Below are 25,636 nucleotides of genomic sequence, written 5' to 3'. Positions count from 1 at the left end.
AGCTACGTCTCTTTTTCAGTTCTTCTTAGCCACATGCCAATGACTTTTAGATGAAAAATTAATTAGAGAAAATGACAAACTGGACTGTTAGAAATTGTGAACAGTTAGTAAGTTTGACTATTATGCCAAACAGAGGAAACTATACAAAATATATAAAGCTCAACTCCATTTTTTGATATATTTCTTTAAAAAATATAAACAAAATGAAACAAAGCCTGGAGTGTAATAAATTTTTAGGCTTAAGCATGAAGTCTAATTAACATATGCTAAGATATAAAGGCTTTGCTAAAGGAATTATAGACAGGCAGTTTCCCTTGACAACTGAGTGACAGGTTCTTCACTTTATATTCCTTAGACTGGCTGTCTAACCCTTATTAGCATCTCACCAAGGGAATGATAAGACTGCCAGGGGAACATTATGTGAAACTATCTCTTGAATATACCTTAATTCTTATGCTTGCCTCAATCATAGTCCTTTCAAATTGACTTTATTGCCATCGATGTTTTTTGAAGCTTGTTTTGTTTGAATTTGTTTAACATACTGAAGGCTTTTAGAAAGGGTGAGACTTTGCCCTTTACATTAAAGAGCTCCCGGTGAGACACACAGGACCTCCAGGGGCACCTGCCTGCCTCTCCTCATTCATCTGATGTTACACTCTGTGTTCTCCAGGGCCTCTGTGACTCTCTCTTCCCTCCTTCGTCTGACTCATGGGATTCTTCCTTCGCATAAACCAACCGACTATGACAATCTAAAAAGTAATAACAACCAAGTATTTTTAGTGCTTAAAATATGCCAGATATTTTTATATGCACTGTAATTTATGCATTCATCCCTTCACAGTTCCCCACCTGGAGGTGGTGGTTAGTCCCTTGTTTATACTTGCTTGCTGAGTTTGAGATAAACAATTCCATCATCATTTTACTCCTTTTCCCTGTTAACATGTGAACTTCTGGAAGCTGAAGTCTGCGGCCATTCATCCTGGTATCCCCAGTCATTAGTAGGTTCAGATTGAAGTTTATATGAAGCAGGTATCTGATCCCTCTTTTAGAACTAAAACAGAAAAGCACTGGTCCTGCTTTGCTTCATATAAAAAAGATTTCTGTGATCAAATGATTTTGTGAAATTTGCCACATTCTGTATGCCCCTTTTGGAAACCCACTGTGCATGTATCATTTTAAGTAAGTCTGCCAAAAATCTAATTTTACCTTAATATTTCTGAAATGTATTTCACCCCGGAACATTTACTCTTTACCCTACTAAAAATACAAAAAATTGGCCTGGCGTGGTGTCACACACCTGTGATCCCAGCTAATCAGGAGGCTGAGGCACGAGAATCGCTTGGACCCTGGAGACAGAGGTTGCAGTGAGCCAAGATTGTGTCACTGTACTCCAGGCTGGGAGACAGAGTAAGACTCTTTCTCAAAGAAAGAAAGTTTTCTATCAGTGTAGAAACTATTTACCATTCAGGTTTCCTGATGTCAGCCAAAAGCCAATCTTGCAAGCAGGCCATTTTAAAGACAGCAGTCTCAAGCCTGCTATGCTAAGTTTTCCCTGTACCCTCTTTCACCCAGAAGTCTGGCTCTGGTTTTAGGAAGAAAGCCATCATTTAAAACCCTGTGCTGTTCTAAAAAGACGTTCGACTTCCGTTAACAGAAGCGATGACTTTCTTGTTTGAAACACTATAGCTTTCGTTCAATGCCTTGTTGAAAGAAAAGGTTATTTTACAACACATAGGACAATGAAGATTATGCTAGATTAGAATGTCTCTTTAAGTTTGGGAAAGAATGGAGAATTGCTACAAGGTTAAATTGCATTTCTTCTTTTCCTTTATACACCATCTAGATACCAGAAAGAGAATACTAGATTATACTAGGCAATATACTTACAGTTTTTATACTGTTACTTAGGTTTTTAAGAGTTGAATCCTGAGACATTCTTGCTGAAGAAATCATTCCTTGAAGGCTGTTATTTGATGATTTAAAAAACAACCTTTTCAGCTTGAAAAGTATAAATGTTTCTAGAAGCCTGGTAAATAAAAGGAACAATCTGCCACAGTACACTTTATACAATGAAGAAGAAAGTGGGAATTGGTTATTTTGTGATTATATCTCTGCAGGGAAAAAGACGATGTTCATACCTGTATCCACAAACAGAGATCTTTTAGATTTCAGTTTACTTTATGGAACTATTCCCCTTCTTAGCAAATCTGAGAACAAGTTTGAGCTAATTTTAGATCTGTATCTTTGATTGTTTGGAGTATCTGTCATTTTGCTCTATGCCTGCTGTGCCCTTAATCTGGCAGGCAGTTTTTAATTACAGAGTTCCAGTCAATTCCATTTAATGAATGATTATGGACTCTTATTATTAAAACTTGAATATATTCAATTCTTCCAAGACTCTTGAAAATATCCCCCCAAAATATTTTTAAGAGTATATCTTGCATACTGATGAGAAGAAAGGCAATGTCAGCAATGAATAGGGGAAAATAAAGAAGCTAACATGTTAAAACCAAGTAAAATTTTATCATTGCTTATTTGCTAAAGAAAATCCATATCAATATGCCAATATGAAGGTATAGTAAATTATACTTCATGTTTTCAGAGCCAACTTTAAAGATGGTCTTTGATTTCTTCTTACCTCGTTTACTTTACTTTATTGATAGACAACTATTTTCCCCTCTGAGCACGTCCATTTCTTTTCATACTGTCCATTAGCCACTCAGTCCTCAACTGAAAGAACCACTTCCTATCCGTGTTGCACACTCCAAAATTATCTTAACTTTCTCTTTCCTTCTCCTCCAATGGAAATCATCTTTCTCATAATGAAACAGATTTCTGTTTGCTATTAAGGAGCAAGTAAATCATTTCCATTAATTCACAGCAAGAAATCCATGATGAATTGTCTCTCCTAAAATTACTTATATTTTAAAAGGATGAACCGTTCATCCTTATATACTACTAATAGGAATACATATTTTTACAACTTTCCTAGAAAGCACTCTGGCATCAAATATCAAGGAACCTGAAAATGCTCTCATAATTTTCCCAGTAATTTTATTTCCAGAATTCATTTCTAAGAAAATAACCAGAACCAAACATTTATACACAGAGATGTTGATTGTAATGGTAGGTTTAAAAGAAAAAGAAAAAGTCAACTTATGTCATAAATATAATAATAAAGATAATGATAATGTAATGAAGAAGAAGGAAAAAGGGAGAGAGAGATAGATAAGCATTCATTGCCCATTTTCAGGAGGCTGTGAAAACCATGAAAATTTCTAAGTCTTCGGATGTAGCATGGTCATGTGGGGTCATCATGTCTGCCTAACAGCTAATGGATGTTCAGGTATTTAAAACTAGAGAATAATAACTAAATAAATGTTCCTATAAATTATAAAGGCATTTTTCTGCTTAGTCGTGCCCAAATAACAAAAGTTTAATTAAGCAGGGTACCAAGCAAAGTACAAAGCATGATAGGGTCAGATCCCACATGGTGTTCCTATCAGTTGTGTGACCTTGGGCAAGTTATTTAATCTCTGGGAACTACAGTCTGCATATTTTAAAATGTGATAATTACACGTGCCTTATAAGGTTATTATGGGGATTCAGAAATGTAATTCATGTAAAGTGATTCATATCTAATACTAAATGTACTCAAATGTTCTTATTAATGTTACTCATTTAGTGAGGGAGACAGTTGTCAATAGATCACATCCTTTAAGATTGGATACTTTAAAGGTTATCTTATTTATCAGAGAATTAGGCTATATTTTGTTGGAGAATTTTAGTTTATTGAAAAGAATCTTAGAATTTATTAGCTATATATATATTGTATTTAATTATACTAGGTAAGGATCTGTATGCAAGTCACTGGAAATAAATTTTCAAAATTGATGTGCATGATACCTAGGAGGGAATAGCACTTATAAGTTCCTAACCTTATAAACTCAGTCCACAAAGTTACAGTAGATGTCTCAGAGCCCCATAACATCTTGCCAGGATAATTTGCACAAGTGTTTTCTGTCCTGGATAAATGGATGGGTACTAAATGATGACTCGACCTAAAATGAATAAGCTAATAGGAAACTTGGGAATGTTTTCACTAGACTTAGCTCTTTGCCTCTTGTTTTATGAAGCCAAGTCTCTCTGGATATAGTCCATGAAATAATGTTATTACAATATGTTCTTACAATATGTTATTACAATATATGTTATTACAATTTTTTTCAAAGGATATGTTTTCTTTCTCATTAAAGAATTTTAGAGGAGTCAGCATAGTATAACCTGATAGCTTTTATGTGTGTAAAATGTATAAACTCATTAACCTATATTAGTTAAATTATTGGCAGACAGTAAATTAAGTAATTGAGAATGACAGTCTAATGGCTTTTGCATTGGTTTTTTGAAATTAGGTTGATTATTGACACTCATTGCCTTGTAGTAATTTCTTTCAGTTGTCAGTAAATTAAAAATAGTTTTGCAAATATTGACACAAAGTTCTTAGGAGAATATTAATATTTTGCTCACTATAGTAAACTTTGATGTGAGGTGGTCTGCCTGTAACATCTGCTGTTTCTAAAGATTCTTCCCAGGTTCTGAGCTGAGCATTTGATATGTATTCATCACTATGCATTATCTCATTTAATCTTAACAGCAATTCTGGTTTTTATATTAGTTTTTATATTAGTTCTATTACAGATGGAGCTATGAAGTTCAGAGAGATTTTTTTTTTCAATCTAAGCCTTTTTCCTCATATTAAATTTCTTACAATATACAGCATTTAGTTGTATATGGACAATATCTAATTGTAGGCCTAGAACAAGGGTTGGTTGGTAAACTAGTAATATAACTCGCAGGCCAAATATGGCTTGATAGCTGTTTTTGTAGTTTTGGCAAGCTAAGAATGGTTTTTACATTTTTAAATAGTTGAATAAAATCAAATGAAAATTTTATAACACATGAAAATTATAAGCAAGTTAAATTTCAGTTTTATTAGAACACAGCCATTTCCATTCATTTATTTATTAGCTTTAGAGTCTTTCATGCTACACAGGTAGAGTTGAGTAGTTTGGACACAGGCCCTATGGCCTGCAGAGTTGAAAAAATTACTGTCTGGTCCTTTATAGGAAAAGTTTGCTGATCCCTTGCCTAGAGGGATAATTCATCTCATCTGCTATGCCTTTATAAATGACTTTATTCGTTATTGAGTGCTTACCACTTGCTACACACTGTGTTGGGCTCTTGTCCTGGGAATACGGTAGTAAACAAAGGAGTACAGTGGGTAGCTTCAAGGAGCTTACAGCTTAAAGCTTATGTTTCAATTAATATTTTAATAGTCATAGGGTAGATTGATAATTCTATATGATAAAATTATTTGGTTATTCTAATAAAATATGTTAATACTCATAAGGTAGACTTTCATGCTCATATAGACCAAAGTAATTAATATACTAATAAAGTATTAGATTAATCCAATAGCAAAATTATTTGGTTAAAATAAATATTCACCATAAACCTTACTGTTTGACCCTCTTTCTTTTTAAAAAATGCATACATATACCACACTGACATAAACCTATCCCTTAGATGATTTGTGATTTTATTGTGATTAGGACCATATATTACAAGCATATATTTTATGTTTGCTATGGCTCTAGATGTTGGCAGTATAGGAAATTGAGGTGAACCCTAATCATTCCACAGCATGTTCCAAAAACTGCTTATTGTTAATTTTTTGCCAAGTTCCTAATACCAGTTTTTTTCCTTGTTTTTTTTTTTAAAAAAACAAGTTAAAACTTATTCAAACATATTCTGAATTTTTTCTGTAGTACTTTATACTGCTGCATTTGTTAACCTCGATGTGCGTGTATATTTCAATTTTCCTTACTGGATGTTAGTTTTGTTAACATTAACTTATTTTAAACTTTACTTAATTGCATATGAAATGCTAATTTTTGTTACTTTAAGAATCTGCATTAATTGTGTCCAAATAGAAAAGAGTTATTTAATTTCCTCAAGGCAGCATTAGTATATAGTGAGTAAAAAATAAGTGTTTCTTCTCTGTGTGAGACTCATTTTCTGGTTTATATGTGTTTATATTTATGAGAAAAATACCATTATTTTCCAAGATCAGACGAGATCGGGCGCGTTCAGGGTGATATGGCCGTAGACACCATTATTTTCATGAGGAGAGAAATGGTTTTAATTCAACCATCATTTGTCTAGCCACTAACCGTCTATTGACTTATTGATATGTGTCCATAGTAACCTAGTGATTGAGAGTGCAGACGTCAGTTTCCCTGTATGCATGGAGTGTTGCGTTTACACTTTCTGCCTGAAGATCCTGTTTTCCCCAAACAATAGACAAGATTTGCCAGATGAGAATTTTTGCCTGTGTATGTGTGAGATTGAGTTGTACCACTTTAATTTGTTCCATGAGTATCCCTTTGTAAAATACTACTTCTGTTTTAGTAAGTGTTTTTGCCTCTTTCTGTTCTTCAGTCTCCTCAAACCTGATGAATGATCACGTTGACGATTAGGATTAAATTACCTTATTTGTAACTTTCTGCACCTTTAATATTTGCTTTCAAATTTTATTTTTGGAGACCTTAGGGCATTCATCATTTTAATGTGAACTTGTGATATTTCCTTTATCATTGTGAATTATTTCAGTTTGTTATTATTGAACTTGGTATTCAGCTTGTTATTATATCTTTTCAATTCAATTTTTATTATTTTTGTTATTACAGCCAAGTATAATGGAACATATCTTTATGATGTATTATTTATTAAAACTTTTTGGCAGGTCTCTAGTTTCATATTTAAGTCAAATTAAAGTTTAAGGAAAATTTACAGGTGGAAGACAATTTCTTTTTTGTATTACCAGGTTGTTCCTAAATTCGGTCTTTTCCATGATGGATATATGTGTGTGCACATACACGTGTGTATTTATATATAAAATCTGCAATTTTGGTCTCTATTTTACTTAATTTACAGTTGTTTCTGGCTAATTTTCAATTATGTCCTAGGATCTTTTAGGTAATATCAAGGATAAAACACTTGCTAAGGTATTAATTCTCTGTGTTTTATGGTAAAATTATATATGTCATTATAAACTCTTATCTTGTGCTGAAATGGCTGAAGAAGGTAGAACACTATTATAATGACAATACTTGATTTGCACAAATTCATTACCCAACCTGATAATGAGTTTGCTAATGCCATGCCAACATATCATGTCTTTAGGGACCACAGCTTTCCCAATCTGTAGATCTATACACTTTTCAATGTTTATCTTCCTTTGGCCTCCCAATGTACATAGTCTTTAAATTTTTGGATGTTAAATTCCTAGATACTGACCTGGGCATGACAGGCAAGAACCTAAATATTTAATCCACCTAGTAGTAATTTTTATGTCTAAATGCAGATAAAACACTGAAATGGGCCAAGTGTGGTGGCTCATGCCTGTAATCTCAGCACTTTGGGAGGCCGAGGCAGGTGGATCACGAGGTCAAGAGATCGAAACTATCCTGGCCAAAATGGTGAAACCCCATCTCTACTAAAAATACAAAAACTAGCTGGGCATAGTGGCGTGTGCCTGTAGTTCCAGCTACTTGGGAGGCGAGGCAGGAGAATTGCTTGAACCCGGGAGGTAGAGGTTGCAGTGAGCCAAGATCACGCCATTGCACTCCAGCCTGGGTGACAGACCCAGACTCCGTCTCAAAAAAATTAAATAAATAAATAAAACATTGAAATGAAAAAAGAAGTCATTTGTTAGGTGTCTTCTGTTTCAGCCATACCATATAAATGAATATTTTCTTCATCTGTGGGAAGGCTGGTGGTAAGAACTGCTTATATTGCAAGCAATGAAAACAAATAGCTTTAACCACACAAAATAAAACAATTATTTATTCACATAACTGAAAAGGATAGAGGAGAATTCAGCTTCAATGAGGCTTGATGGGCTACCAAAACAGCCCCTAGGTACTGGTTTCTTGTTTCTTAACTCTTTGACCCGCACTGCCAGCTTCATTCTTGGGTGCCACATTGTGGATCTCTGGCTCTAGGCTGTCCTCTTGTGTTGTAGACTGGCTGCCATCTCAATATGTCTTTCTTCTGAAGAGCAGAAGTCTCTTGCAGGGTTGATGCACACACCCCAGCAATTCGTGTGCTCTCTTTGGCCCGAATTGTGGCATGTGCTCATCTCCAAACAATTCGTAGTGGATAAGGGGATAAATTATGTTGATCATCTTTACCAGTCCTGATACCTCCAGGACTGAGTATCTAATTGTATACTTGAGAGAGGGTAAATAAATATTCAAAGAAAAGTCAGGTGCTAGTATCTAATAAAGACGAGGAATGCATGCTGGGGATGTAGTATCTTTTTTTTACTATATAGGAGTCCCCTTTTTCCACAGGGGATATGTTCCAAGATCCTTAGTGGGTGCCTGGTACCACAGATAGTACTGAACTCTATATACACTGTTTTCCTATGCATACATACCTTTGATAAAGTTTAATTTGTAAATTAGTAAGAGATTAGCAATAATAACTAGTAATAAAATAGAACATTGATAAGAATAGACAAATAAAAGTTATGTAAATGTGATTCTCTCTCAAAATATCTGATTGGATTATACTCACCTATTTTTGGACAGCTGTTGATTGTGGGTAACCGAAACCCTGGAGCTCAAAACCATGGAAAAGCGGGAACTACTGTACTTGTTCTGGTGAAGTGTTCATCCTAAGAACTTGAAGAAAATGGAAGAAATAAAAAGGACACTATCTTCATATTACCATGACAGATTAATCTATTGCAAGTTTCCATTTTAGCTGGGACTGTATGTTTTGTCTGTATGTTTTTAGCACTGATGTCAGAAAGGCTTGCAGTTGGGTGTATTTGTGAGGTGAGGTAGGGTACAGATCAATTCCAGTAGTCCCGCTTTAACATACAGAGGAATGAAAAATGCCAATCAAAGAATATGACAGGTATTCACCTGTCACCTATTTGAGTTTAGCCTCAAAATATTTTATTAGCATTCATCTATTACAAGAATGTTAAACTAAACTGCTTGTTTAAGTATTTTTAATTGGGAAAAGTCTTCTATTGATTAATTTAGGCTACCAAGAGATTGAGGTGCCAGTCCGGCTGAAAAGCATAGACTATATCTAATATGGTTTGGCTGTGTTCCCTCCCAAAATCTCATCTTGAATTGAATCCCCATAATCCTTATAATCTGCACGTGTCAATGGAGAAACCAGCTGGAGGTAATTGAATCATGGCGGTGGTTTCCTTCATGATGTTCTCCTCATAGTGAGTTCTCATGAGATCTGATGGTTTAATAAGTGTGTGGCAGTTCCTCCTCCATTTGTTCTCCTTCCTGCCACCCCGTGTAGAGAAGGTGCCTTGTTTCCCCTTTGCCTTCTGCCATGATTGTAAGTTTCCTGAACTTACAGTGCTGAACTGTGAGTCAATTACGCCCATTTCTTTTATAAATTATCCAGGCTCAGGCAGTTCTTTATAGCAGTGTGAAAGTGGACTAATATATTTGCAGCTTTATAATTTTAGGAAATAACAAAATGTTCCTTTTGTCATTGTCAATAGTATTTTCTCACCAAGGTACAATATGTAGAACGTGTACTGCTATTCAAACATATGGCATGAGACATCTGCATTATAGCAAATATTCATTCATTCATTTATTGAGTAAATATTTACTGAGTGCTTACTGTGTGCTGTTTGAGGTACTCAGGATAAAACAGAAAACAAAACTGAGGATTAGCCCTGCCTCCTGGTATAAAGAGACAATAAATAATATGTAATGTGTTAGAAAGTGTTATTTCCTTTGGAGAAAACAGAAAATTCTGAGTAGGGTAAGGGCAGTGGGGACAGCCAAGATCAAGCTTGCTAGGGTTGGGCAGAGGGAAGTGTGTGAAGTCACAGTTTTAAGTAGAGTAATCAGGGTGTGCCTCATTAAGACGGTGAAATTTTAACAAAGATTAGATGAAGGAAAGAGGTTGTGAAGACCTTTTATATTTATGTCTTATTTAAATTCAACAGCTACTTTTTGATATGAATTGTATCCTCTTCATATTTCACATAATCATAAGAGGCTGGGGCAGTATAAAATTAGGGAGAGTTGGAAATTTTCTGGTTCGTGCAGATTTTGTAAACAATCGAATTGTAGAAAATGACAGTTCTTTGTGTGTGGTTGATAAATACATAAAATACATATAAGTGAAATCTTCAGTTCAGTTTATGTTGAGGATATATGGCATATTTGAGTGTGCTCCTGGCAGTTTGAGGGTTCCGAATTTCTAGGAGAGGGGAGTAGAGTTTGAGGTGGAAGCTGTTTTGACTGTATTTGCACAGCAAGCACATACAGCGTGTACATAGCAACATACACTTAGTGTACTTTTTCTTGTGCGGTGGTGGTGGTGCTGGTCAGAGAGACTAGGAGTGGAGAAGCCCCAGCCACCTCTTGCCCTTGTTCTTTCTTTGAGAGATGATTCTATTTAGTCAGCAACTAATGTGTTCTTCCTATGCCTTTCATTCCTAATTATTTTTGCCTTTGTTTTAATTTTTATATTTTTTCATTTACTTATTAGCTCATTGATTCAACAGATGTTAGATAACTGATATTTGTCTTTAGTGATTATCATCATTGAAGTCATAATATTTTACATTTATTTAACACCTTTATATCTCATAGCATATAGATTTGCATATATGTGTATATATAAAATTTTATGTGAATGATCTAGTGTAGAACCTTCAGGAAATATTTATAATTATTATTGCATTTTTCTAAGTAAATTATTATTTCTCATGAGTTCCAATCCATCTCATACTATAGGTTTCACAGCGTGATTTATCTGTTTTCTGAATCTTCATTACTTACAGGATACCATGTAAGAAAATAGTGTTTCTTTCCCTGCCTCTGTATATGATTATTTCTCATATACATGTAGCAGCTTTGAGAATAACAGCTTTGTTGATGAAACTAGAACCAAAGGTATTTGAATTGTTTAAAAACTGCAGGAAAATCATTGTAAGTTCTTTGTCATTTTGACATAAATCATCTTGAGGAATTATTTTCTTGTAAAAATCACACTCTTATATTTGAAAACATTTATAATACTTAATGCTTTGTGGCATTTTCTTAATAAAATATCTTGCTTTTGCAGACTGTTATTTTTTGGTATATGTTCATTTAGTTTGGTTTTGGTTGAGAATATGCCTTGTCTTGTACTGCTATTCAGATGCCTGGCACTGGAGAGACTGCTGATGTTTTGGTTAAGGACTCTGTTCCCACCTGTCCTAGTCAGTGTTGGGCTGAAATGTGGACGCAGCTTGGCAACACATGCTTATTGCCTCTGTGAGTGTCTACTGAAGCTGAGAGGGATAGTTATATGTTACTGGGTATAAATCTGGATCCTAAACATCTCAGGATCAATGGAATGGAGATAAGAAAATGAAACAGAGTTTTCTAATTTAAAAGAAATGTGTGACCTTTTCTATATGATCTCAAGAAGGTACAACTAAGACCAGTTACAAGACAATACAGGGAGATATACTTGATACAATAATTTTATGGAATTTTAATAGAATTATTGAGATATGCAGTGGGCTAGTTAGAAATTTCCTGTCACTATAAATTTGTACCAGCTTAGTGTGAGGGATAAAGAAGGGACTCAATTTGATCATATACCAAATGTTTAATGTGTGCTTACTGTGTATTATTCATTGTTCTAGGTACTGGGGATATCAGAGTAAATCAACACTGACCCCACTCCTTAGTAATAAACACTAAATGACTTTAAAAGTAATATGAAATTATATTAGTCCATTCTCATGCTGATATGAAGGAATACCTGAGACTGGGTATAAAGGAAAGAGGTTTAATTGACTCACAGTTCCACAATGCTGGGGAGGACTCAGGAAACTTATAATCATGGCAGAAGGCCAAGGAGAAACAAGCACCTTCTAAACAGGGTGGTATGATGGAGTGAATGCAAGCAGGGGAAATGCAAGATGCTTATAGAACCATCAAATCTTATGAGACTTATTCACTATCACAAGAACAGCATGGGGGAGACTGCCACCATGATTCAATTACTTCCCACCAGGACCTTCCCACGACTTGTGGGGATTATGGGGATTACAATTCAAGATGTGGTTTGGGTGGTGACACAATCAAACCATATCATGCTGGCCCTGGCCCCTCCCATATCTCATGTCCTCACATTTCAAAACACAATCATTCCTTCCCAAGAGTCCCCCCAAAGTCTTAACTCATTCCCGCATGAACTCAAAAGTCCAAGTCCAAATCTGAGATAAGGCAAGTCCCTTCTGCTTATGAACACGTAAAATCAAAAGCAAGTTAGTTATTTCCTAGTGAGTAAATATACACATTTTACAAATGGGAGAAATTGGCCAAAAAACAACGGGGCTACAGGCCCCATGCAAGTCTAAAATCCAATAAGGCAGTCATTAAACCTTAAAGTTCCAAAATGATCTACTTTGACCCCATGTCTCATGTCCAGGTCATGCTGTTGCAAGAGGTCAGCTTGCACGGCCTTGGGCAGCTCCACCCCTGTGGCTTTGCAGGGTACAGACTAGCCTCACTCTTGGCTGCTTTCACAGGCTGGCGTTGAGTGCCTGCAGCTTTTCCAGGTGGAAGTGCAAGCTGTTGCTGGATCTACCATTCTGGGGTCTAGAGAATGGTGGCCCTCCTCTCACGGCTCTACTAGGCAGTGCCCCAGTCAGGACTCTGTGTGTGCGCTCTGACTCCACATTTCCCGTCTGCACTGCCCTAGCAGAGGTTCTCCAATGACGGCTCTGCCCCTGTAGCAAACTTCTGCCTGGACATTCAGGCATTTCTGTACATCTTCTGAAATCTTGGTTAGAGGTTTCTAAACCTCACTTCTTGACTTCTGTGCACTTTCAGGCCCAACACCATGTGTAAGCTGCCAAGGCTTGGGGCTTGGACCCTCTGAGGCAATGGCCCGAGCTTTATCGTGTCCCCTTTTAGCCACAGCTGGGACTGAAGCAGCTAGGATACAGGCATAATATCCCGAGGCTGCACAGAGCAGGGACACCCTGGGCCCAGTGCATGAAACAATTTTTTTCCTCCTAGGCCACTGGGCCTGTGTTGGGAGGGGCTGCTGTGAAGTTCTCTGACATTCCCTGGAGATATTTTCCCCATTGTCTTTGGATTAACATTCCATTCTTTGTTACTTATGCAAATTTCTGCAGCCCACTTGAATTTCTCCCCCAGAAAATGGGTTTCTCTTTTCTACTGCATAATCGGGCTGTGAATTTTCCAAATTTTTATGCTCTGCTTACTCTTGAATGCTTTGACGCTTAGAAATTTCTTCTGCCAGATATCCTAAGTCATCTCTCTCAAGTTCAAAGTTCCACATATTTCTATGGCAGGGGCAAAATGCCGTCAGTCTCTTTGCTAAAGCATAGCAAGAGTCACCTTTGCTCCAGTTCCCAAGAAGTTCCTCATCTCCATCTGAGACCACCTCAGCCTGGACTACATTGTCCATATCACTATCAGCATTTTGGTCAAAGCCATTCAACAAGTCTCTAGGGAGTTCTAAACTTTCCCACATCTTCCTGTCTTCTTAACCCTCCAAGTCTCTAGGAAGTTCTAAATTTTCACACAATTCCTTGTCTTCTCAGTCCTCCAGATGGTTCCAGCCTCTGCCTGTTACCCAGTTCCAAAGTTGCTTCTACATTTTTAGGCATATTTACAGCAGCACCCTTCTCCTGGTACTTACTGTATTACTGTTCTCACGCTGCTATGAAGAAATACCGAAGACTGGGTAATTTATAGAGGAAAGAGCTTTAATTGACTCACAGTTTTGTGTTGCTGGGGAGGCCTCAGGAAACTTAGAATCACAGCAGATGGCAAAGGATCAACAGGAACTTTCTTCATAGGGAGGCGAGATGGAGTAAGTGCAAGCAGAGGAAATGTCAGATGCTTATAAAACCATCAGATCTCATGAGACTCACTCAGTATCATGAGAAGAGAATGGAGGAAACTGCTCCCAAGATTCAATAACTTCCCACCTGGTCCCTCCCACAATACATGGGGATTGTGGGAACTACAATTCAAGATGAGGACACAGCCAAGCCATATCAGAAATGTGTAAGATATGTACAAGTATAAAAAATAATAAACCAAATACTTTTGTAACCACAACCCAACTTAATAAATGCTACCTATACAGTTTAAGACTTCTGTGGCCCTTTCTCATGGTTAAATCTAAAACTGCTCCCAAGATTCAATAACTTCCCACCTGGTCCCTCCCACAATACATGGGGATTGTGGGAACTACAATTCAAGATGAGGACACAGCCAAGCCATATCAGAAATGTGTAAGATATGTACAAGTATAAAAAATAATAAACCAAATACTTTTGTAACCACAACCCAACTTAATAAATGCTACCTATACAGTTTAAGACTTCTGTGGCCCTTTCTCATGGTTAAATCTAAAAATTTTTATTCTCTTACATTTCTTAATACTTTAACAAAAGCAACACTAAATCCTATGTAAAGGTAATAAGCACGTTTTTACATTGTGTGTATATATGCAGTTATACTGCCTGTGTGATTCTGTAACTCATGAATGTATCATACATTTATTCTTCTGTTATTTTTGTTGTTGTTCATTCCTTTTTGTCATAGAATAACCCAGTGTTTAAATACGCCACAAGTTTTTTTGTTAATGTAAGGTATGGCAAATGTATATCAGTGATTTTTATTTGGGCTTATCTGATTACTAGTGAAAATCGACATCCTTTCATGTGTATTGGCTTTTTCTGTTTTGCTAGTCTTTAACTTGCCTGTTAAAATATTTTGTGTGTTTGCTTTCATGGCTCACTGCAGCCTCGACCTCCTGGGCTCAAGCAGTTCTCCCACCTCAGCCTCCCAAAGTGTGCACCACCATGTTTGGCTAATTTTTTTGTAGTGATGGGCTTTTGCTGTGTTACCGAGGCTTGTCTCAATTTTCTGCGCTCAAGCAATCCTACAGGTCTATTGGCTTTTTCATGTGTATTGGTGATATGGTTTGACTGTGTCCCCACCAAAATCTCATTTGGAATTCTCACGGGTTGTGGGAGGGACCTGGTGGGAGGTAATTAAATCATGGCGGGCAGGTCTTTCTTGTGCTGTTCTCGTGATAGTGAATAAGTCTCATGAAATCTGATGGTTTTAAAAAGGGGAGTTTTCCTGAACAAGCTCTCTTTGCCTGCTGCCATCCACATAGGAAGTGGCTTGGTCCTCCTTTCCTTCTGCCATGATTATGAGGCCTCCCAAGCCGCATGGAACTGTAAGTCCCATTAAACCTCTTTCTTTCGTAAATTGCCCAGTCTTGGGTATGTCTTTATCAGCAGCATGAAAATGGACTAATACAATTGGCTTTTTCAGGTTTGCTGTTCTTTAACTTGCCTATTAAAATATTTTGCCTATTTTTCCATCCAGTTATTTATTCTTTATAGATTTTTACAAATTCTTTGTGTATTCTGGATAGTAACCTTTTGTTTTTAGTTATGTTTGTGGAAAATACCTTCTTTCATTTTGAAGCTTTCTTTTTTTACTTTATGCATATTGTTTATTGATGAAAGAAAGGTCTTAAAAGTAGCTGAATTTGTCAGTTCTTTCTCTTCAGATTTATATTTATTTTTGCACCTTGTTTAAAATATTACCTACTGCAATCATTTTCTTTTCTGTTTTTTTTTTTTTGGTAAATGTTTGAAGACTTTGCTAGTACGTTTTCAAATATGCATCTGTATATATTTCTGTCTTCCCAATTCTGTTCAGATATCTATTTACCAACCATATGGCACAAAGAACACTTTCTTTGTGCCAGTCACTGTTCTAATTCCTAGAAGACAGCTGCGAATCACACAAGCAAATACCTGTGCTTCTGTGGTGCTAATATTCTACTGTTTCATTTTGCCAGTACCCTGTTGTGTTAATTACTTTGTATATCTGAATATCCGGAAAGGCAAGTTCAACTACCGTGTTGTTTTGCAAAATTGCTTTTGCTTTTTTTTGATCCCTTATTCTTTCATGTAAATCATAATCATTTGTTTGAGTTCCACGAAAAATGTCGTCGACTCAATAGTTGACTTTTCTTATGTTTCTATCCCTGTGAGTCTTTGATACTGTTTCCATGTATATGTGAAAAATTATATTTTAAGACTAATTAGCCAGGTGTGGTGGCTCACACCTATAATCCCAGCACTTTGGGGGGCCAAGGCCATAGGATTGCTTGAGCCCAGGAATTTGAGACCAGCCTGGGTAACATGGCAAAACCCCATCACAAATTAGCCGAGCATGGTGGTGCATGCCTGTAGTCCCAGCTACTTGGGAGGCTGAGGTGGGAGGATTGCTTGAGTCCAGAAGGTCAAGGCTGCAGTGAGCTGTGATTGTGCCATTGCACTCCATCCTATAGGACAGGGGAAGACCCTGTCTCAAAAAGAAAAAACCAAAAAAGCAAAAGTATAATCTGAAAAATGGAGCCACTTGTTGGTTCATAACATAATACATTGTATCCTAAAAACAATATATTTTATGTAACAGAAAAAAATCAAAGAAGTAGTTGAAACAAAAATTCCCACTCACTGGCATCATAAGTCTATGTTTTGTGCATTTCTTTTAGGAAACTAATATTACAAACTACTTATTAGAAAGTCATATACTTTCTTACTTTGCTAAATTTCATGACTTTAATATCTTCTCAGTCCGTGGATAGTGAGTATGAGGGCTGTCTTTTTTTTTATCATATCAGTGGAATTTTTCACAGCACCTCAGTGCTTCTGATGCTAGGAAATTGGGCTTTATTCTATATAAAAAAATCATAAAAATATATAGTACGTGAGTATCGCTTGATACCTTATAGTATTTCTACATTATTCCTTGTTTGCAGGATCTTGGTAGTTTCTCATCTTTACCTTTCTGTTTCTCCTCTCTTAGATCTTAATATGTTACCCTAAGACCCAGAAAACAGTGAACACATCCTTAGTTGGCCACAGGCCTGTTATTGCACTTTGGTTAAGATTTTGTTTTTCAGTTCTCCTTTCTAACTGTCGGATGCTGCCCTGTTATTAGAGCTATTTCCACTTCTAGTGAGTTCATTCTCAGTCTGTAATGAGATTAGAACCATTTCAACTTGTGAATGGCTGCTGTTTAGCAGTTAAACACCTTCAACGAGTTTAATAGAAATTCTTGGTTTAGATTCAGTCTGATTTTCTCAGTGCTAATAATCTCTCTCCATGTCCTGAGCCAAGGATTTCTATGTGTTTATTGTAAATGATGAGGTAAAGTAAGATATTCCCGCCTTGCTCATATGTTTCAAGTAGCTTTTCTTTTATGGTATCCTTCTTGTGAAACTAACTCTAGAGATGTTATATGACGTTTTTCAATCAGCTATCTCAGAACTTGTTTTACTTTGTGAGAGTAAAGAAATAGGATTTCTAGTCATGGCTTTGCTGCTAATTATCAACTAGCTGTCCAGTTGTCAACAAGTCAGTTTTGATCTCTTGTTTTTATTTTCTTAATCTACAAAATGTTGCGGTGTTACTAGCTAGATTACTTCCTGGGTTTTGTTTAACTGTCATTTTCCCCATGCCTTTCTGTGTGGATTCTGTGAAGGTAGATAGTAATCTATTAATCATCCATTATGTTGTAGTTTCTATTTGCCGTTTAAATTTTATTTCCTTTTTGGTGAGTATGTCTATTGTTAGCATTTAAAAGAGGAAGACAACTTTCGTTGTCATTTATGGTATATTTAGCAATAAGATACTGCACGATTGTACCCCCTAGCCAGTGTACATTTTTATAAGTGTATTTGTAAAAATCCATTTTCTTCCTCAAGAATATTATTTAAACATTTATTGAACATTTACTATGCAACAAACTGGTGCCTGGCACTGGAAACAATAATGAATGAACCTGCCCTTGAGGAACTTTCAGTGTAATGATTTTTGGTTTGGTGGCAGTCTGCTCTGTTCAACCATGCTAATATTCCTGTATGCCCTGCCACATGCTTCTATCTTCCTTTTTAGGAGTGTTAACCTGAGAAGGGTCACTTCTTTATGTCCTTGCTTGGTGATTACAGTAAATGTCAATGTTCTTTTAGGGTCAAGAAAGTATATGTCGATGATCTTGTAAAGATGACATATACATCTTTTAGAGCATAATGTATTGCTGAATGATGAGAAATTAATTTTTTCATTGGTCACTATATTGTAGGACAGTCATAAATGAATGAAGCACAGGTTGAGCTTGACACATTTAAAGAGACCTTGAAGTAAAAGAAGAACCTTTAAATCTACCGAGGATGGTTCTTAGAATAATTTAAGAGGCAGTATGGGTGTTTTGTATCCTTGAAAACTCTTTGAATGGCAACTTTATATACTAGATTATATTTAACTTTCCCTTACTCAGCTGTTTGTCAGAGTCCAAGAATTGTTTTATTCCTGAATTAAGAAGTCTGAAGTCCCATCGTGCTCACTTTTGTGTACCTTTGCCTCTGTATGACATTAGAGGAAAAGGTGTCATTTCAAAAATATAGTCTCTTTAGCCATCCAAGTTCACTAGTGCCAACAAACTGGCACTTTTGTGGCTTCATACTTATAAATATATTTCAGTGTTTTTCACTGGATAAGTTATCTTATAGAGAAGGCAAAGAACTTATAAATTCATTTCATGATGTCCAAAAGATAATCCAGGAGACATATTTACACAGGCATAGCTCCTTGTTCTGTGTCTTACAAGGGAGAAAGAGGCTTTCATCAAATAATATTATAGGACAGCTGTCTTGGTTTTACTTAAAATGTAAAGTTTTATTATTACTTCAATATTCATATTAGTTTTTTCATTCATGTAAACTCGTCATTTCTGCTTAAAGAACTTCAAAGTTTCATCAAAATAGTTTCATTTTAATTTCAGGCAGTTGAGAATATAATTTATTATACATGTATCAAAGTCCTTACGTTAATCGTGAATGTCATCACATCAGTATTTTTTAAAGACCCATTAATGTAGTATAATCTATACTTTCTTAAATAAAACGATTGTCATAATCAGTCCATTATTGTAACACTCTAATACCATTCCTGAAACATCCCATGATGTGAAATAAAAAAGATAATGATAATGATTCTAATGATATGGGAATAGTAAAGGCATAATAGGATATGTCTATTGATACCTTATCTTTACTTTTGTAACTCTTGATCTTGTTCATAAAGGTGAAATTACTACTTATTCTTACCTTTTCTTTTACTTTAATACATAGGGATGTGAGCTCATTTCAACTCCTGATCAAGACCACACTGACTTTACTAAGTGCCTTAAAATGCTCCAAAAGAAGATAGAAGAAAAAGACTTAAAGGTAATATATGCATGTATTTGGTGGTTATTCCAAGGATGTGAAAAAAATTTGTGTCTGTTTTTTCACTCAGCTGAAATGGATATTTACTTTTGTGCTGGTTTTTTTTTTTTTTTAATTGCTGTCAGGTTTTTTTTCTCCTGTATAGCAGATAAATCTGCACTTAGCTGCCAAACATTAACATGTGCACTTAAACCAGGGGACACAAATGTAAACATCTTACAGTGGCATGGTAATAAAATGGGTGAACTGGACCGCGTGTCAAGTAATCAAAACTGGGAACTCATTCTTGCCTGAAAGCGACTAGCTACTATTTGTCTCTAGTTGATTGTTGCCATGAAGAGCTATATGTATTTTTGGACTGTGTCTATTTGCATATTATATAGGCAAAACGATTTGGCCCCTGGGCTATAATTGCAAATTTTTATTTAAACGAATATCAGCTTTTTTTAAGCCAGAGAAGAGTCTACTGCTTTGCATTATGTGCTCTTTAAGGTATTCAATACTGATTTTCACCTAGCATCCAAATGTTTAGTTGCATTAATTAGTTAGTACACAAGCTTATACTTTATTGTTTGATACCTGTTGAAATGGTATGCAAAGTTTTTTTAAGACTGTGTTTAATGAAGGGCTACAAAATTAAACCTGAAGCAATGAATGACGATTGACCTTTTTTTCCCCCCACTAGGAGGGGCGATAAGTTTTAAGCTGAGATGAATGATCAGTTGTGTAATTTTAAACCAAGAAAAGTAGGAAAACACCCTTGTATATTAGAACGATTTTGATAGTACAAGTAACAGAAAACACATGTCAACCTGCTCTCAATAACCAAGGGATATAGGGCAGTCTTGAGACAGAGCTCAATCAGAACTCATGCCCTTTTTCTTTTATTTATCTTGGCTCCACTTTATAGGTTTTGTTTTCACGCTAGCTTCCTTGATTGTCTCCATCTGCCACCTGCAGTAACATTTTACCCTTCACATGTAGGGGGATTAAGGCATAGAGCTGGGGAGATACATCGCTTCCCACCGTCATCGGACTTAACCCTTAAGATCTCTCGATTAAACCACTCTTGCTTTTGGCAAAGGAGAAGGAGAGAATCCTGATTGTCTTGGGCTGCAGCCAGGTGTGGGATCAATCCACGTGGCTTATATATTCAAACTACATGGCTAATACATATTTGGCTGGATGGGATAGCTATCAGAGTGGCAGCTCTAACAAAAATTTACTCTCTAGCAAAAGTTTGTTAAAGATACACTGTAGCATATATTTACTAAGTTGCAGTAAGTAGTAAATTCTTTTCTCCCTTTGAAATAAAACCTTGCTAACTATCACAATTGGCAAGTAGCTCAGCCTGCAAACTCAAACAAAAATAATTGAGTGAACATTTCTCATCTCTGATGTAGCTTTGCTGATCTATATCAAATGTATTGTGCTATTTCCAGCAGTAAATTGATATAATTAAATATTTGTTTAACGAAAGCAGAAAACAGCAAATCGAGTTATTTATTTCATCCAGATATCACTGATTTGGTGTTTCTTAGGAAAACCAGTGTAAATATTCACAGCTGTCTTTTGTTTTTCCCATCACCTCCACTGATATGATTAAAAGCTAAGGTGCAATTATGTGAGTCTAATGAGTTGTGTCTAATCAATAGTATCAGTAATACAGTATTCTGTCGTTGAGCCTTGAAACAAATCATCATATCTTAAACTCAACAAGGCACAAATCTAGAGAGAGCCGCAAACTGGGAGAGGAGGGTATGATCTGCAAACAAATCTGACAGTCTTGGCCAATCTGGTGGGGAGTCTTGAAGCAAGAGTAGCTGTTAGAGGACCCCCGCATTGGGTAGAAATAGCAACAACCTTGTACTCCAGCTGTGCTTGGTCACAGACTAGAGGGTGCTCATGAGGAGGGTGGGCTTGGCTCAGAGGTTGCCAGGGAAGAGTACAGACTTGGTGGCTGTGATGTGCTGCCTCCTGAAGGGGTTGCAGCGGGGGGTGATGAGGGATGACTGGCCTCCACACAGCCTAACAGTGAGTTCTTTTTTGAAGAGCAATGCAGTGGTACACTGCCTGTGCTGTCTCACACCCTGACGTGCTTTGGGCCCAGTGCATCCTCCAGCTCCATCCTACACCAGCGTTTCTCCTTGTTCCTAAACTATGCTGTATTTTCTCCTCTCTCCTGCTTTAACGTGTTTTTGCATATGTTGCCCCCTCTGCTTGGAATCTTATTTTTCCTTTTCTTTGTCTAGACCATGCATGCTAGAGAGTTTCTTTTTTTGAGGTCTGATACATTTATTTATTTTTATATATTTTTTATTTCAATGGGTTTTGGGGTACATGTGGTTTTTGGTTACATGGATGAATTGTACATTGTTGAAGTCTGAGAGTTGAGTGCACCTGTTACCCCAGTGTAGTGTACATTGTACCCAATAGGTAGTTTTTCATCCCTCAACCCCATCCCACCCTCTGCTCTTCTGAGTCTTTGGTATCCGTTGTATCACTATGCCTATGCACACCCATAGGTTAGCTCCCACTTGTAAGTGAGAAAATGCAGTATTTGGTTTTCCATTTCTGAGTTACTTCACTTAGAATAGTGGGCATGGCAGAGTTTGACTGGCTGTCCTTAACTATCACTCTAGGTTAGGTTTAGCTACTCTACATTTCCATACCCTCCTTTATTTTTTCTTTAGGGTATTCTGAACAATTTTGATCATTTTACTAATTATTTCTAATTGTTTCCCTAAAGTCATTCTTGCCAGCTTGACTGTACAGCCCATGAAGCTGAGCTCAGGTTTGCTTGTTCATAACTTGACAGCAGTACTTTGCATATAAGAAGTACTCCTTGAAAGTTTGGTACGTTTTATGCACTACAAGAACACAGAGGAGAGTGGAACATAACACAGTTAGGAAACAGGCTTTTTAGAGAAGGCTGAGACATAATAAACAAAGGAGGTAGACAGTGCATTAGTCCATTTTGCGTTGCTATAAAGTAATACCTGAGGCTGGGTAATTTATAAAGGTAAGAGTTGTATTTGGCATATACTTATGCTAGCTGTACAAGCATGACATCAGAATCTATTTGGCTTCTCATGACCCCTCAGGAAGCTTTTACTCATGGCAAAGGTGAAGGGGCAGCAGGCCTGTCACATGGCAAGAAGGGAGCAAGAAAGATGCCAGGCTCTTCATAAGAACCAGTTCTCTTGGCCGGGCACAGTGGCTTACACCTGTAATCCCAGCACTTTGGGAGGCCGTGGCAGGCAGATCACGAGGTTGGGAGATCGAGATCATCCTGACTAACATGGTGAAACCCCATCTCTACTAAAAATAAAAAAATTAGCTGGGGTGATGGCACACACCTGTAGTCCCAGCTACTTTGGGAGGCTGAGGTGGGAGAATCACTTGTACCCAGGAGGCAGAGTGCCAGGTCCAACCCACAGACCCTGACCCAGCGACAGATGAAAGACATACACTGACACAGATATTTTGCCTGTCAGTGGGGCTAAGGGGCTCTGCTGCCTGAGTCTGCAGCTTCAGCCTCAATAAGATGGCAAAGTTCACATTTATTTAGTACAGATTAAATGACAAAGTTATCGAGTAAACACCACTAGAGGGTAATTAACATTGTCGACCTCCTGAGTAAAGAGCAGTCATGAGCCTGCAGATGGTCAAAGGTTGGTCTTAGGACCACATGAGTAAACAAGCTATTTAGATAAACTCCTTTACATTCTATGTATCTGTGCCCTAAGCTTTTAAGAGAATTGAGTTGCCTTCAGCCAAATCCTTTACTGAAGCTATGCAAACCTGCTGGCCTTCCAAGAAGGTTTGTGTCTATTTCCTATAACTTTATAATTTCTCCCACCACCCTGACAGATCCCCTACAGTGGGGGTTGCAGTGAGCTGAGATCGCAACACTGCCCTCCAGCCTGGGCAACAGAGCAAGACTCTGTCTCAAAAAAAAAGAACCAGTTCTCTTGTGAACTAATAGAGTGAGAACTTACTCATTAGCACAAAGGTGGCACCTAGCCATTGATAAGGGATCCACTCCCATGACCCAAACACCTCCCACCAAGCTCCACTTCAGAAATTGGGGATCACATTTCAACATGAGATTTGGAGGGGACAAACATCCAGACTATATCAGACAGCAAAGGGGAGAAGAGTGTTTCAATAAGTACTTTAGTGCACACAGAGCGTGTATAGCACTTTGTAGGAGTGGGCACAACTCTTATCTCCATCCTCGTAGGGTCATGACTGGGCCTTGAGAATTCAGTTGACCTAAGATAGATGAAGAAGAGCAAAGCATAAAATTTTATTTCATACAAATTTTACACTGCATGGGAGCCCTCATAAAGAAGTGAAGACCCAGAGAAGCACTTAAAGCCTGTTACTTTGTATACTAGATTGGACAAAGAATAGTACGTTGTGAAGAAGCATCTAACTTAATGTGCGGAGGCTTGAAAGATAAGAGTTATTTTATTATTTTTTTTATTATACTTTAAGTTCTAGGGTAGATGTGCACAATGTGCAGATTTGTTACATATGTATACATGTGCCATGTTGGTGTAGTGCACCCATTAACTCGTCATTTACATTAGGTATATCTCCTAATGCAATCCCTCCCCCCTCCCCCCATCCCACAATAGGCCCCAGTGTGTGGAGTTCCCCACCCTGTGTCCAAGTGTTCTCTTTGTTCAGTTCCCACCTATGAGTGAGAACATGCGGTGTTTGGTTTTCTGTCCTTGCGATAGTTTGCTGAGAATGATGGTTTCCAGCTTCATCCATGTCCCTACAAAGCACATGAACTCATCCTTTTTTATGGCTGCATAGTATTCCATGGTGTATATGTGCCACATTTTCTTAATCCAGTCTATCATTGATGGACATTTGGGTTGGTTCCAAGTCTTTGCTGTTGTGAATAGTGCTGCAATAAACATACGTGTGCATGTGTCTTGATAGCAGCATGATTTATAGTCCTTTGGGTATATACCCAGTAATGGGATGGCTGGGTCAAATGGTATTTCTAGTTCTAGATCCTTGAGGAATTGCCACACTGTCTTCCACACTGGTTGAACTAGTTTACAGTTGCACCAACAGTGTAAAAGTGTTCCTGTTTCTCCACATCCTCTCCAGCACCTGTTGTTTCCTGACTTTTTAATGATTGCCATTCTAACTGGTATGAGATGGTATCTCGTTGTCGTTTTGATTTGCATTTCTCTGATGGCCAGTGATGATGAGCATTTTTTCATGTATCTGTTGGCTGCATAAATGTCTTCTTTTGAGAAGTGTCTGTTCAAATCCTTGGCCCACTTTTTGATGGGGTTGTTTGATTTTTTCTTGTAAATTTGTTTAAGTTCTTTGTATATCCTGGATATTAGCCCTTTGTCAGATGAGTAGATTGCAGAAATGTTCTCCCATTTTGTAGGTTGCCTGTTCACTCTGATGGTAGTTTCTTTTGCTGTGCAGAAGCTCTTTAGTGTAATTAGATCACGTTTCTCAATTTTGACTTTGTTGCTGTTACTTTTTGTGTTTTAGACATGAAATCCTTGCCCCATGCCTATGTACTGAATGGTAATGCCTAGGTTTTCTTCTAGGGTTTTTATGGTTTTAGGTCTGACATTTAAGTCTTGAATCCATCTTGAATTAATTTTTATATAAGGTGTAAGGAAGGGATCCAGTTTCAGCTTTCTACATATGGCTAGCCAGTTTTCCCAGCACCATTTATTAAATAGGGAATCCTTTCCCCATTTCTTGTTGTCAGGTTTGTTAAAGATCAGATGGTTGTAGATGTGTGGTATTATTTCTGAGGGCTCTGTTCTGTTCCATTGGTCTATATCTCTGTTTTGGTACCAGTACCATGCTGTTTTGGTTACTGTAGCCTTGTAGTGTAGTTTGAAGTCAGGTAGCATGATGCCTCCAGCTTTGTTTTTTTGACTTAGGATTGACTTGGCAATGCGGGCTCTTTTTTGGTTCCATATGAACTTCAAAGTAGTTTTTTCCAATTCTGTGAAGAAAGTCATTGGTAGCTTGATGGGGATGGCATTGAATCTATAAATTACCTTGGGCAGTATGGCCATTTTCACGATATTGATTCTTCCTACCCATGAGCATGGAATGTTCTTCCATTTGTTTGTGTCCTCTTCTATTTTGTTGAGCAGTGGTTTGTAATTCTCCTTGAAGAGGTCCTTCACATCCCTTGTAAGTTGCATTCCTAGGTATT

The 25,636-nt window shown here is 37.1% G+C and overlaps 1 protein-coding gene across 6 annotated transcripts in view; it reads left to right on the top strand.

The window, feature by feature from the left end:
• TPK1 (thiamin pyrophosphokinase 1) overlaps positions 1–25,636 on the top strand; it is a 380,984-nt gene that overhangs the window by 190,460 nt on the left and 164,888 nt on the right. For all 6 annotated transcript variants that reach the window (XM_054495232.2, XM_054495234.2, XM_054495231.2 and 3 more), the window contains exon 6: positions 19,321–19,416. In XM_054495232.2, coding sequence (XP_054351207.1) covers positions 19,321–19,416 — 96 coding nt within the window. The remainder of the gene's footprint in view (positions 1–19,320; positions 19,417–25,636) is intronic.

The sequence above is a fragment of the Pongo pygmaeus genome, chromosome 6 (assembly GCF_028885625.2).
Source record: "Pongo pygmaeus isolate AG05252 chromosome 6, NHGRI_mPonPyg2-v2.0_pri, whole genome shotgun sequence".
NCBI classification, from domain to species: Eukaryota; Metazoa; Chordata; class Mammalia; order Primates; family Hominidae; genus Pongo; species Pongo pygmaeus.
The sequence above is the reverse complement of the archived record's forward strand: the minus strand, read 5'-3'. Positions and strand labels throughout refer to the sequence as shown.